This window comes from Gracilinanus agilis, chromosome 2, assembly GCF_016433145.1.
Source record: "Gracilinanus agilis isolate LMUSP501 chromosome 2, AgileGrace, whole genome shotgun sequence".
Lineage (NCBI taxonomy): Eukaryota > Metazoa > Chordata > Mammalia > Didelphimorphia > Didelphidae > Gracilinanus > Gracilinanus agilis.
Genome location: NC_058131.1, coordinates 198,681,378 through 198,696,698, shown reverse-complemented (window position 1 = coordinate 198,696,698; position 15,321 = coordinate 198,681,378). Strand labels below are relative to the sequence as shown.

The window sequence follows — 15,321 nt, the reverse complement described above, 5'->3', positions numbered from 1 at the left end:
CTAAGGTGGCAGCAGAGTAAAAACTAGGGTCCTCTTCTCCCCACCACCAATTGATATAAATTGCCTCAAAAGGACAAAAATCAAAATCAGATAAGCATAGGTTCTCTATTGTAGGGCACAGCCTGGAAGGTAGGCAGGATTTGGGCATTTTCATGCTATGTAGGGGTAAAATTCCTCTTACCAAAGCTTGAGCTGATTATCTCTCCCCCTCTTCATCTACCATTCCAGAGTCAGAGTGAGCGTAGGGCAATCTCTAGGTTCTCTAGGGGCTGGCTGAGGAAACTACAGCCTTACCCTTGAAAGCATTGAGACTTGGGACCCCAGGAAGCTGAGGGTGCAGAGATAGGATAGAGAGGGGCTGCCCACAGCAGGCACTGAAGAGACTGAAAAAGCCTCAGGACAAAACATTACTCTGCCTACACTACTCACTCAGACTTCTGGCTGGGAAGGGAAGAAAAATATAACACAGCAATGGCCACCAAACCCAAGAACTACAATCTATAACTACCAAAAAAAAAACAAGAAAAAAAAAACAAAACTCTGACCCTCCCTGGATAACTTCTATGGAGAAAAAAAGGCAGACTACAGAGGAGACAGCAGAGGGTAACAAACAAGCAAATACATAGAAATTTTCAAAAAAAAATGGAAATTGGTCACAACTCTCCAGGAACACCAATTGGAGCTTGAGAATCAAGTAGGAAAGCCAGAAGAAACTTGGCAAGAAAAGTGGGAAATAGTTCAAAAAGGAAATAACAGTTTAAAAGGCAGAATGTCCCACTTGGAAAAAGAAGCCCATGAATCAAATTAAATGATAAGCAAACTGGAGACCAGAATTGTCCTGCTGGAAGCCATGAAAAGCAGGGCAGATCAAACTGAAAAGGAAAATCAAAAGATCATAGCTGAAAAACAATCTTTAAAGAGTAGAATTTCGCAATCAAAAGCTAATGATCTCACAAGAGAGCAAGAATTAATAAATCAAACTCAAAAGAATGAAAAAATAGAAGGAAACATTAAATATCTCATTGAGAAGACAACTGCCTTGGAAAACAGGTCCAGGAGAGAGAATGTGAGAATCATAGGCCTATCTGAAAACCTGGAAATAAAATAAACATCATATTACAAGAAATTATCCAAGAAAACTGCCCTGAAATTCTTGAAAAAGAGGGCAAAATAGACATTGAAGGAGTCCATAAATCACCCTTTACCTTAAATCCTCAAAAGAAAACACCCAGTAATGTAATTGCCAAATTCTAGCTTCTAAGGTAAGGAGAAAATATTGCAAGAAGCTAGAAAGAGACAATTCAGAAATCAAGAGGCAACAATCAGGATTACACAGGATCTGGAAACCTCCACACCAAAGGACCACAAGGCTTGGAATGTTATTCAGAAAGGCAAGAGACGTGGATTAAAACAGTGATGGGCAAACTATGGCCCACAGGCCAGATGTGGCTCCCTGAAATTTTCTATCTGGCTGCATGGCATTATTCCTAATCTGAAGAATACAATGAGTAGGATACAATACAATGAAACTTCAAAAGAGTTGCCTCAGAAATAGACCAACAGATGAACATTTCCTTTCCTTTGGCCCCCTCTTTAAAAAGTTTGCCCATCACTGGTCTAGAACCAAGGATTGCCTACCCATCAAAACTGACTATATACTTCTAAGGGAAATTATTGTATAGGCATTTAAGAAAATAGAAGATTTCCAAGTATCTTTAAAGAAAAGATCAAAACTAAATGGAAAATTTGATGTCCAAATACAGAATTCAAGAGAAACATGAAAGGGTAAATAAGAAAGAGAGGGAAAAATGTTTTTAAGGTTTTTATTAAGGTCAAATTATTTATATTCCTATATGGAAAAATGATCTTTGGAACTCTCAAAAACTGTATTTACTATTATAGTAGTTAGAAGTATTTTTCATAGGTATGGATTAGGATATTGAGTGGTTTAAGATGACATGTAAAAAAAAAGAAACGGGGGGAATAGAAGATGACACCAAGAGAAACTTGAATGAATAAGAAAAATAGGATAAATTATACCACATAAAGATGAGCATAAAGGGGGAGAGGAAGAATACTATTATAATAGTATAATACTATTATAAGAAGGAGAGGAAGAGAGTGATAATAGATAATATTTAAAACTTACTCTGAGTGGAATCAACTCTGAGAGGAAACATCTAGATCCACTGGGATACCGAATTTTATCTTAGCCTACAGGGAAGTCAAGAGGGAAAAACCAAGAGTGAAAGAGGGGTGGGAAGTACAAAAATGGAGGGAAAGAGAGGGAGAGAAAATGTAATAGACCCTAAAGAAAAATAAGAGAGGAATAAGAAGGGAGGGTAGGAGAAAGAGAAGTAAAATAATGGTAGGGATTAGGGGGGCAGATTAAAAACAAACCACTGGTGTAGAAGGAAATAGTGAAAGAAGAAAGGGCAGGACTAGGAGAGGAAATCAAAATGATGTGGAATACATGGGTGGTAATCATAACTCTGAACATGAATGGGATGAACTCACCCATAAAACAGAAGCAAATAGAAGCATGGATCAGAAACCACAATCCTACCATATGTTGTCTACATGTGGTAAGTATACACACAAAGGGTAAAGGTAAGAGGCTGGAGCAAATTCTATTGGTAATCAACTTAGAAAAGGAAAGCAGGAGTTGCAATCATGATATCTGACAAAGCCAAAGTAAAAATAGATCTGATTAAAAGAGATAGAGAGGTAATTACATCCTGATATAGGGTAGTATAGACAATGAGGAAATATCAGTATTCAGCATGTATGAAAATGGTATAGCATCCAAATTTTTAAAGGAGAAACTATTGGAGATTAAGGAGGAAATAGATGGTAAAACTATAGTAGTGGGAGATCTGAAAGTTCCTCTATCAGATCTTGATAAATCAAACAAAAAAATAAATACGAAAGACGTAAGAGATGTAAATGAAATCTTAGAAAAATGAGACTTAATAGATATATCAAGAAAAGTAAATAGGGACAAAAAAGAAAACTCTTTCTTTTCAGCAGCACATGATACATTCACAAAAATTAAACATGTACTAAGGCATAAAACATGGCAAAAATGCAAAAGAGCAGAAATAATAAATGCAACTTTTTCAGATCATAATGCAATGAAAATGATATTTAGTAAGAGTACATGGAGAGGCAAATAAAAATTATTGGAAAATAAAGTGACTCTCAAAAATCAGTTGGTTAAAGAACAAATCATAGAAACAACTCATAATTTCATTGAAGAGAATAACAATGAGGAGACCTACTATCAAAATCTATGAGATGCAACCAAAGCAGTACTCAGGGGAAAATTTATAACCCTGAGTGCCTATATGAACAAATTGGATAGGGAAGAGTTTAATGAATTGGGTATGCAAATTAAAAAAAAATCTAGAAAGCAAGCAAATTAAAAATCCCCAGATAACAACTAAATTACAAATCCTAAAAATTAAAGGAGAAATTAATAAAATTGAAATTGAAAGAGCTATAGAATTAATAAATAAGACTAGAAGCTATTACTTTGAAAAAACAAATAAAATAGACAAAGTACTGCTTAATCTAATTAAAAAGGAAAGAAGAAAACCAAATTAACAATATCAAAGGTGAAATGGGCCACCTCACCTCTAATGAAGAGGAAATTAAGGTAATTATTAAGAACTTTTGCCCAATTATATGTCAATAAGTATGGCAATCTAGGTGATATGGATGATTATTTACAAAAATATAAATTGCCTAGATTAACCGAAGAAGAAGTAGAATACTTAAGTAATCCCATATCAGAAAGAGAAATTGAAAAAGCCATCAAAGAATTCTATAACAAAAAATCCCCAGGGTGAGATGGATTCACAATTGAAATCTATCAAATATTTAAAGAACAACTAACTATAATTCTATACAAACTATTTGACAAAATAAGCAAAGAAGGAGTTCTACCAAATTCCTTTTATGAAACAAATATGGTACTGATTCCAAAGCCAGGCAGACCGAAAACAGAGAAGGAAAAGTACAAACCAATATCCTTAATGAACATAGATGCAAAAATTTTAAATAGAATACTAGCAAAAAGACTCCAGCAAGTGATCACAAGGGTTTTTTTCCCTATTATCAGGTGGGATTTATACCAGGAATTCAAGGATGGTTTAATATTTGGAAAACCATCCACACAATTGACCATATCACCAAGCAAACCAACAGAAATCATATGATTATCTCAATAGATGCAGGAAAAGCCTTTGACAAAATATAATACTCATTCGTATTGAAAACTCTAAAAAGTATAGGAATAGAAGGACTTTTCCTAAAAATAATATACAGTATATATTCAAAACCATCAGCAAGCATAATCTGAAATGGAAATAAATTAGAAGCCTTACAAATAAGATCAGGAGTGAAATAAATATGCCCATCGTCAACCCCATTATTTAACCTTGTACTAAAAACACTAGCAGTAGCAATCAGAGAAGAAAAAGAATTAAAGGAATTAAAATAGGAAATGAGGAGACTAAACTGTCACTCTTTGTAGATCATTTGATGGTTCACTTAAAGAATCCTAGAGAATCAACTAAAAAGCTAGTGAAAATAATCAACAACTTTGGCAATATTAGAGGCTACAAAATGAACACACATAAATCATCAGCATTTCTATATATTTCCAATACATCTGAGCAGCAACAGTTAGAAAGAAAAATTCCATTTAAAATCATCCTAGATAATACAAACTATTTAGGATTCTATTTGCTAAGAAAAACACAGGAACTATATGAACACAAATATAACACACTTTCTACAAAATTAAAACTAGATTTAAGCAATTGGGAAAATATTAATTGCTCATGAGTAGGCCAAGCTAACATAAGAAAAATGACAATCCTATCCAAATTAATTTATTTATCAATGTCACACCTATCAAACTACAAAGAAATTTTTTACTGAATTAGAAAAAAATTGTAACAAAGTTTGTTTGGAAGAACAAAGATCAAGAATAATAAAGTAAAGAATGAAAAAAATGTGAATGATGGGTACCTAGTAGTACCATATTTTAAACTATATTATAAAGCAGTGGTCTTAAAAAAAAACAGTACTGGCTAAGAGACAGAAGGGAAGATAAGTGGAATAGATGAAGTAAAAGATCTCAGCAAGATAGGGCATTATAAACTCAATGATCCCAGCTTTGGGGACAAAAAAACCCCTACTATTTTACAAAAACTGCTGGAAAAATTGTAAAACAGTATGGGAGAGATTAGCTTTAGATCAACATCTCACACCCTACACCAAGATAAATTCAGAATGGGTGAATGACTTAAATATAAAAAGGAAACTATAAATAAGTTAAGCGAACATGGAATAGTATATTGTCAGATCTCTGGGAAATGAAAGAGTTTAAGACTAAGCAAGAGATAAAGAATATTAAAAAATGTAAAATGAATAAATTTGATTACATTAAATTAAAAAGATTTTGTACAAACAAAACCAAAATTTGATGGGAAACATCACATTGTGAAAAAATCTTTATAACAAAAACCTCTGACAAAGGTTTAATTATTTAAATTTATAACAAGCTAAATCAATTGTTTAAAAAATCTAGTCATTCTCCAGTGAATAAATGGGGAAGGGACATGAATAGGCAATTCTCAGATAAAGAAATCAAAACTATCAATAAGCACACCAAAAAACTCTGAGGTACTACCTCATACCTAACAGATTAACTAAAATGACAGCAAAGGAATGTGGTGAATGTTGGAGGGGATGTGGCAAAATTGGGACATTAATGCATTGCTGGTTGAGTTGTGAATTGATGCAACCATTCTGGAAGGCAAGTTGGAACTGTGCCCAAAGAGCTCTAAAAGACTGACTGCACTTTGATCCAGCCATAGCATTACTGGGTTTGTACCCCAAAGAGATAATAAGGAAAAAGACTTGTACAAAAATATCCATAGTTGCACTCTTTGTAGTGGTAAAAAATTTGAAAATGAGGGTATGCCCTTCTATTGGGGAATGTCTGAACAAATTATGGTATCTGTTGGTGATGGAATACTATTGTGCTAAAAGGAATAATGAACTGGATGAATTCCATGTGAACTGGAAAGACCTCCAGGAATTGATGCAGAGCGAAAGAAGCAGAACCAAGAGAACATTGTACATAGAGATGGTTATACTGTGGCACAATCAAACATAATGGACTTCTGTACTAGCAGCAATGCTATGATCCAGGATAATTATGAGGGACTTATGAGAAAGAACTCTATCTACATCCAGAGAAAGAACTGTTGGATTAGAAACACAGAAGAAAAACAACTGTTTGATCACATGGTTTGATGGGCATATGATTGGGGATGCAGACTCTAAACAATCACCCTAGTATAAATATTAATGATAGGAAAATAGGTCTTGATTAATGTAAAACCCAGTGGAATTGAGTGTTGGCTACAGGAGTGGGGTGGGAGGAGGAGAGGGGGAAAACATGAATCCTGTAACCATGGGAAAAATTCTAAATTAAGTAATTAATAAAATAAACTTAATTAAAAATAATAAAGATAACTCGTTCCCTCCTACATCCCCCATAACTCCTCCAAACTTCTAAAATTTACTATTTCTTCCAGGTTCATAGCCATAACTTTGTTTGCATGCTATCTCCCCTATTAGACTATAAGCTCCTTGAGAGTAAACATTTTTTTTAATTTATGCTTTTCTTTGTATATCGAGATTCATATTTATATCACTATTATTTCATACTTTAAATATACAAAGCTGTTTCATTTCACTTAAGGTTAATTCTCTCTCTCACTACCCACTCTCTCCCATGCTCCCTTTTTCATTTCTTCCCTTTTCTCTACATGACAACTTTCCTGATTACCCCACTTCTACTAACCTCCCACTCTTTAAATATTTTATATTTATCCCTTATATTAATTTACTTTATATTTATTCTTCATATATTTTTATATACTATTGTCTATCCTTTAACATGCAAACTCATTTTTATATTTGCATCCCCAGAACTAGCACAGTGTCTGGCACAGAGAAGGTACTTAAATTCTTATTGACTAATTGATTAGTATTTGAGACAGATAAACAAGCAGAATGCACATGTAACGGACTTTAGTGAACAAATGCTTTATTTGCTCCCTCCCACTTCCAATTTAAGAGATGAAATCATGTAGTTTTACTGAGGTCAAAGTAATGAGTGAGGGAAAGAACTAGGCACCTAATTTAAGTTTCCTGATTATAAGGTCTCATAAAATTTTGAGTTAAAGGTTTGTTTTCTCATGGCTATAAATGACGAATGCAGCATTATGTCTACCTTTCCAAATATTATACTATTTACCTAAAGACAGATGCAAATACCAATATATGTATAAGAAAAGATATACATGTTTTTATTTCTATTCCATACATATAACATGGATGGCCTTCAGTTTCTCTATTATGGACATTTTGAAACACAATAATAATAATAGCTAGCAATTAAATAGCTTTTTAGTATATATAAAAAAAGCTTTACATAATTTTCTCATTTGATCATCACAACAATTTTATGAAGTAGATATTATCATTTATACCATTTGATAGATGGAGAAATCAAGGTTTAAAGAATTTAGGTGACTTTTCCATGGTCATTTAGCTAATACATTTCTGAGGCACAATTTAAACTCTGGGCTTCTTGATTTTATATTCAGCACTCTATCCACTTAATTACCTATCTGACTCTTGCCAATTCATCTGAAGTATATACAGAATTTGATATCAATAAGCTGAGCAGAAATGGAATATGTTATGAGACTGATTCTTTGTTCTGCACCAGATGCAAAGTCCTGGAAATATTTCTGTTTTTATTTCTCTGCCTATATTCTTATTCCATAGGTTGAGCTTATGTTCATGGAGGAGAAAATTATTTCTTATAGTAAGTGGTCAAAATAGTTGCTGATTCTGAAATTTTTCATAGTTTTTTCTTAGTTATATCAAGAAGAAAATCTCTGCTATCAAACAAAGGAAGAGGTGACATATTCTACCAATCTACAACAAATCAAATTAAACTTACTAAAGTCTGTGTCTTATACCTTATAGGCTTCAGACTTGACCTTATGTACTGGAATACTACGCTAGAGAGATCACCAACTCTGGCAAATTCTATCAGTATGGAAAGACTTCATATATATGTCCAGTGAGAATCTGTCAGTCTTTCATCTGAGGTTTCTCATTAGTGGACAGGCCAGAGAAACTTCTAAAACCATTTATTAAGTGATATAAGCATTGAGATCTCTGTAGTTGAAAGAAGTGGTCATACTTGGCTTATCAAAAAAAAGGAAAATTGTAGGGTTTGCAAAGCAATAACAAGAGTAAAACAATAATGGAATCTTGTCACCTTGACCAACCTCACGAAACTATAGATTATTAAATATAGAATATACTTTTGAAATAGTCAAGTACAGCTCCTTCAGATCATACAGGAGAGTTTACCAGGTCACATAGCTAGCTCAATCACTATAAAGCAGTTTTTCTCACTCGTAAAACAAATATTTTCAATTTCTAATTTTAGGAAATAGAGTTTTCTTTTCCAATAGATATAGATGCTTTGATGCAGACAGCCATAAGAAATCTATAAATATGTGTGTATGTATAAATACTTTCACTAACATTTTGGCCAGCCCTCTATTGATTATTTTTCATTTTTCCCATAGTGTTTTCCTGAATATGGGAAATCATTATAGAATCTTTCTGGAATATATAAAACAATAAAAAATATAGTAAGCATGGATTTGTATAGTAATTAAATGAAATGTGGATGTTGTATATATATTTTATGTACATTTATCATAAAAATAAAATGCAATTCATTAATTCTTCTCTTTTCAGATGATGATTACACACCTTAATTTATCTGTTCCAGCTTTGTACCTTGAGATTCGAGCCATAGAGAGAGGAACTGATAAGGTGTCTAGCCAGCGCTTCTCATATTTTGGTTCATTAGCTATGGGCGAGGAAGGTGATGATGGTGCCTGTAAAGAATAAATGAAAATCAATAATCACAGTCTTTCAGTTCAGAAAGAACCATATATAAGGAATGGCTCTATAATCTAAAAATAATGTTTTACATATTTATTATTATTATTATACCACGTTACTTATACTAAAGTCCAAAATTAAATTATTTCTTCAAAGATTTTTTAAAAATTTCACAGATTTTTCTCAAATCTTGAGTGACTACTTAAACACTTTTAATAAAAGTAAGCTGTATAAGAGGGGTGAGAGGGAAAGAGCGGCCAAAGCATGAATGAAATAATTTGATAAAATGGAGGGTGTAGGGAAAGAAAAGGCAATAGCCAGAGAATAGGATGAAAGGGCTAGGTAAGAAAGGGAAGCAAAAAAAGAGTTGAAAGCCTTCAACACTTGATCCATTTTAAGTGTTTACCTATACAAAATTGTTGAGTTGTTTAGTGTTTTGTGGAGTTATTACTTTTTCCACTGAAATCATTTTATACAGTCAATGTCTTTTTTCACATAAACATAAAAGATGTTAGTACAACAGATATCAAACACAGAAAATGCAAAGGGAAATTCTAATAATAACACACTATCTCCTTCAACCTGATGAACCATTTCGAATTACTAAAACAGAGGCACTAAATAGGTATCAAACTATCTCATATGGGGGGTGGGGAAGAACTCATGCACATAGATTATGGAATCTGAAAACAAAGTATTGAAACAGTAAAACTATAGTTGAATATACTAGTTCCTCCTTTGCTATTTTAGGAACAGCTTTCTGAATAAGATTGTCTAGTCATATATAATATAAGAAAAAAGGAGGTGCATTTTTTGAAATGAAGTTTATCTTCACCACTCATGGCTTAATATCCAAAAGGCTAATTTTCCATACTTTTTATGACAATACAGGACAATAATGACTATGTTTTATGACTCTTGCATATAAAGTGGAGCAAGACTAGTTTTTATTTCCCAAATGAAAGTGTAGAACTAAGATTACTACTTGTTCATCTTTTTTCCATGCAATTAAAATAATTGTTATTGTTTTGAGATCATAGTTTACTTTTTAGGATCATAATTTAAAACATAAAATAAAATTAATTAGAGTAAGTCAAATAAAAGTTAGGTTGTAGATGATGATTGGAAAAAATTTCTATTCATAATAACTCTGGATAGTGAAACTAAGGGGATATCTTTTGGATATTTCAGAGCTTCTACGTATAAAAGAGAACCCAAATTTTATGTGTGCAAGACACCCACATCCCAAGGAGTGTGGTATACATGCACATGTCATAGGATGGCACCAACATTATAGTGTCTGAGCTTTCCCTTTTATATATAGATAGAATTCAATCTCTGATGTCTACTGGAGAAACTCTTGCCATCTTTTGTACTTTTCAGAATCAAGAGCAGCGTTTGGTGGGCCTAACAGGTGCTATTTGTTGCCTCTGCTCCTATAACTCTGTTTTGAAAATTTTAGAACCTTATAATTGGTTAGGGGAGGGGATTGAAATAAAGAGGGAAGGTAGGGAAGGGCAAGAAAAACAAATTTGGCTTACTCAATGGTAAAGTTACAAATTTATTATTCATTGCTTAGAAATAGAAATCATCTCTTAAGGCCTTGACTATATTCTGTAAAACATTTTATCTTTACATTTCCCAGAATTGAAAGTGAGCAAATAGGAACAAGAAAAGAATGCTATTGGGGGCAGCTGGGTAGCTCAGTGGAGTGAGAGTCAGGCCTAGAGACAGGAGGTCCTAGGTTCAAACCCGGCCTCAGCCACTTCCCAGCTGTGTGACCCTGGGCAAGTCACTTGACCCCCCATTGCCCACCCTTACCACTCTTCCACCTATGAGACAATACACTGAAGTACAAGGGTTTAAAAAAAAAAGAATGCTATCAAGATTGACTATAATTCTGAATTTTTTAAGTCAATTCTTTACAAAGAATACGCAACATCCATTGTCTGAACTGAAAAAAAGTGCAGTATAAAGGCTTACACAAATAGGTAGAGCTAAAAGAGCTACAAATGGAAGGTATGGATAGTGTGATAGCTTTTTGCATCAGGAATTGAAACATTAAAAATATTAATAGCAAAGAATTAGAACAGTACATGGTAATTGTACTTGTTTATATATCAAATTTTCTCACACTTTGGAGTTCAAACAATAGACAGCTATGAAGGAAATTAAAAGTGTTTCTAACTACATTACCAGAAAATCATATTTTGGGGAATCTATAGCACCGGTGAGTCCATTCCCATGTATTATAGAAAGGAGTAAAAGAGAGAAAAAAGAAGGAAGAGGGAGTTATATCATTAACAGCTTTCCTTATCTTTTCCTTTATCCCTTGCTATGTTTCTACCAAACTACAAAAGGATATCTATTAGGAACCATGGTCAGTGATACTCAGCATTTAAATTCACCAGGGGCAAATGAATAAAGAATAAGGCAGCCAACATTAAAATCAATTCCAAATAGCTTCTTCTCCAAAGGAAAACAATATGTTAGGTGTTCGTGATGTATTGTAGGGTGCTATTATTCATATGGTTAATGATATATGAAAAAGATATCAATGATCTCAGGATTTCTATTAGTCTTATAGTTCACCCACTTCATTTTTAGAAGAAACAAAGTCAAAGAGAGGAAGGAAATTTTCATTTCTCAAATAGGAAAATGCCTAACCATTTTCCCCAATCTAAGTTTCAGTAGATTCCACCAACAGAAAGGTAACTGAAAAAAGAAAAGGAAAAACTTTTTTCGTTTGAGATCAGTCAACCTTCTCCCCGCCCCCCCCCAAAAAAAAATCCCACCACCACCAACAGCTTAATAGCTTGTAAAAGTAATGAGGCATGAGGCTACCAGCTGAACCAAAACCCATCAGGTTGTAGCTGTCAATTTTTCATGCTTTTAGTAGAAATGATGTACCAAACTCAGGTAAATCAAGTGTTTCAATTGCCATCTATGTTACATTCTCCCAAGGAAATTATAAGACAGTACAGGTCCACTTTGACTTATGTAATTTATATCAAGTGTCACAAGTCACATCATGACTCTAAGAAAATTAATATCTACAACATTTATATTTATCAACATAGAAAATGATTTAATGTATGGGTAGTCCAGGATATTGAAATGGAGATTTTGATCCAAAAAAAGTCTAAAAGAAAATATAACATACTTCAAAATAAAACAAAGATTTGCAAAGAAAACATCATATAATGTTTAGTCATCTATGACTCTTTAATCTGGACCATGAGTCCTTGGGAAGGTAAAACTGATAATGTTTATCAATTTCAGTTTCCTCTTTGGCAAAGTGAGCAAAGGAATGGAAATAGAGATTAAAGTTTAGCTTAGATAATACCTGAGACTCCTTCTGGCTTTGACATTCTAGGGATTCCCAAATTTTGCAAAATCATGTAACTTTAGTTGTCATAGTATCTTTTCTCCCTTTCAATTAAGTCAAGGTGCTATAAATGCTTTTTAAATGAAAGCTAATGAAGATTAAATTTGAGGGTGAGGATTTTTGAGAATTGCATAATACCCAATGATGGGCAGTGTATAATGGAAAACACTAGAGATTTAGGCAGAATACTTGAGTTTCAAGTCTGAACTAAAGCATATCTAAATCCCCTTCCAGCTCTAGACAATGATTCTAAAAGTAGAGCTATGCTAGGTTATGCACCAAAGATCTGAGATTCTTTGCCTACCAGAGTTCCTGTGTAATACAAGGCCTTTTAAAAAAATTTCTTTTACAAAGTTATGCTGAAAAAAAGCATCACAAAGCAGGTATTGTTGCAAGCTTCCTTGCAATATTAGTAGATGTGTCATTATAATGGTACAAATGAAGAGGAATTGTAAACAAGACAGGCAATTTGCACCTACTCACAAGCTGCATTCTTCATTCATGCTGTTCCTACAATTCTTTAGAAATAATGTTCTTAGCTCCCAGGTTTTTGATACCTATTAATTTTTCTTTCTCAGTTTTTTTTTTCATTATGCAAGTGATGTGACTTTAAAGTCTGGGACACTTTTATAATTTATAATGATTTTTCTAGCCAGATAGGTGGTACAAGAGAATACATTGCAGCAAATGGAATCAGGAAAAGCTCAGTTTGAATCTTGATTTACTACCTGTGAGCCTCAAGGCAGTCACTCTCTATCTTAGTGTCTTGGTTTCTTTATTTGTGCAGTGGGACACTATCATTATTATTACTATTACTCTTTATCTAGAGATCACTTATAACACAGTCTTAGTGAAATCTAGAGCAACTGAGAACATGGAAAGGAAAAAAAAGAAAGAAAGAAAAAAAAGAAAAGAACTCTTATGCTGTTGAAAGTGAGGTCAGAAGCTCCATGAAAAAAACTTTATGCACTTCACTTATATAATAGTACCTTAAGATCCTGGGACTTATTTATTCTTATTATACCTTATAATACCTTATCAAGACAATGAATCCTTTCCTGATTTCCACCAGATGATAGTACCTTCCCTATTTCCCTTTTGGCACTGGACAAATTATCTTAAATTTATTTATTTGACGTATGTGTATGTATTCATGTATAAATCAAATCGAAGCCATTTACGCTCTCTCCCCATTCATAACATGATCATATCTAAGCACATCTGCCCCCATCTTATACTTACGAACCCTTTTTATCTAAGTGCAACCCTTTACTTTTTCTTTCTACCTTTACACATTTGCATAAATACATATCTAGGCATGGGTTTAATTTGCTTAATAAATTTCAAGCAAATTAAATTGAAATCTTTCCCCCACATCAAACCAATCTTGCCTTATCAAAATTTTGGAATTTTGTTTCTATTTTAGTTTGTAGAACAAGGTCAAAAACGAGGGAAAAGGTGGGGAGATACAACATGTACACACATAAATACAAATTTATATAAAATAATTTTAAGGTGGAGATTTCTAATAATTGGGGTAGGGGGAGAGAGGACGTAATTAGAAAAAGCCATGTGTAAGAGAAGGGACTTGAGCAGGACCATAAGAAAGACCTCAAATGTCATTTAGTTTATTTTAAACTTGAACATTAAGTTCCTTTATGGCATCTGATAAAAGGTTACACAACCAGTTTTCTGAAGAGCTCTAATAAGAAAGAATTAACTGTTTCTTCTCAAAGGTTCTGCTTTCTGTATCAATTGCTCTGACCTGAGCTGACCCTTTGTGGTTCCATGTATTAAAAAATTATCTGTGGGCAAAGAAGGGACTGTAAGGAGCATAATGCAGCCTGTCTTTTATGTATTCAGAGAAATTGCAGCATGACACACACTCTTCTGGATAAACAATAGCAAAAGAAAATAAAATACTTGAAAGCTAATTATTTTAATGAGAATAATAAGCTTTGAGCTCAAGGTTTCCGGGAATCAAAATTAGCAAACTTATCAATGGTCTGAGATTTGTTCCCTGGAAAGAACACAACATTTACATCTAAATTAGTTATCTAAGAAAAGCATGCATTTAATCTTAGGAAAATAACAGACATAGTGGCACACAGTTAATTAAGTAATTTTTATAAGGGGCACAACATTTGTATGTGATCATTTATTAGTTGCACAAGAGCTCTGGCTATATAGATTTGATGGTGTTTATAAAGTTTTGTTTCTAGAATATAAAACTTCAAAAATTATTTCATATATATATGTATTAATTTAGGATAATAGCTGAAAGGGTAGCATATTATCATTTCCCACAAAGGCAGGAAAATCTATTTTAACTCTGTTTTTTAAAACGTCAAAATGACACCAACTTCTCAAACACAAGATAAATTATTTAAAGTGAAATATTTTAATTTTAATGCTTAATATATTCACATAAAACCAAATAATCTATTTGCCTCTAGGTAAATATTTGTATGAAACATTTTTCTTAGAATTTTTGTGAAGGATATAGTTTTATTTTTAACAAGATAACATTATTCCTATTTCAATTACCAATGGCACATTTCATTTTAAAGATTTGCCCTTTGACTTTTAACAAGTCTATGAAGTCATCAATCTGATATTTTTATGTCCATTTTACAAATAAGAAAACTAACTCTCAAAGAGGGTAAGCAATTTTCCTATAGTCATAAAGCAACCTATTAAGCCAGGATCAAAGTAAAGATTTCATTTTTTTTTTATCTCTTCTCTTTCTTCTGTATCAAACATTTTATTTAGTTTTATCAGGGGAGATAAGATGAAATTCAAGATAACCTTAAGAGTAGTTAATATTATAAAACTATAACTGTATAAATTCAACCAATACTGGAGTGCATGTGTGTTAGGGCAAAAGGATTAGGATGAGGCACTGGGAAGATGAC

The 15,321-nt window shown here is 33.0% G+C and overlaps 1 protein-coding gene across 1 annotated transcript in view; it reads right to left on the bottom strand.

Moving 5' to 3' along the window:
* The window catches only part of SNTG2 (syntrophin gamma 2), a 622,101-nt gene that overhangs the window by 239,022 nt on the left and 367,758 nt on the right, over positions 1-15,321 (bottom strand). The window contains exon 9 of the mRNA XM_044660932.1: positions 8,884-9,011. Within this exon, the coding sequence (XP_044516867.1) occupies positions 8,884-9,011 (128 nt within the window). The remainder of the gene's footprint in view (positions 1-8,883; positions 9,012-15,321) is intronic.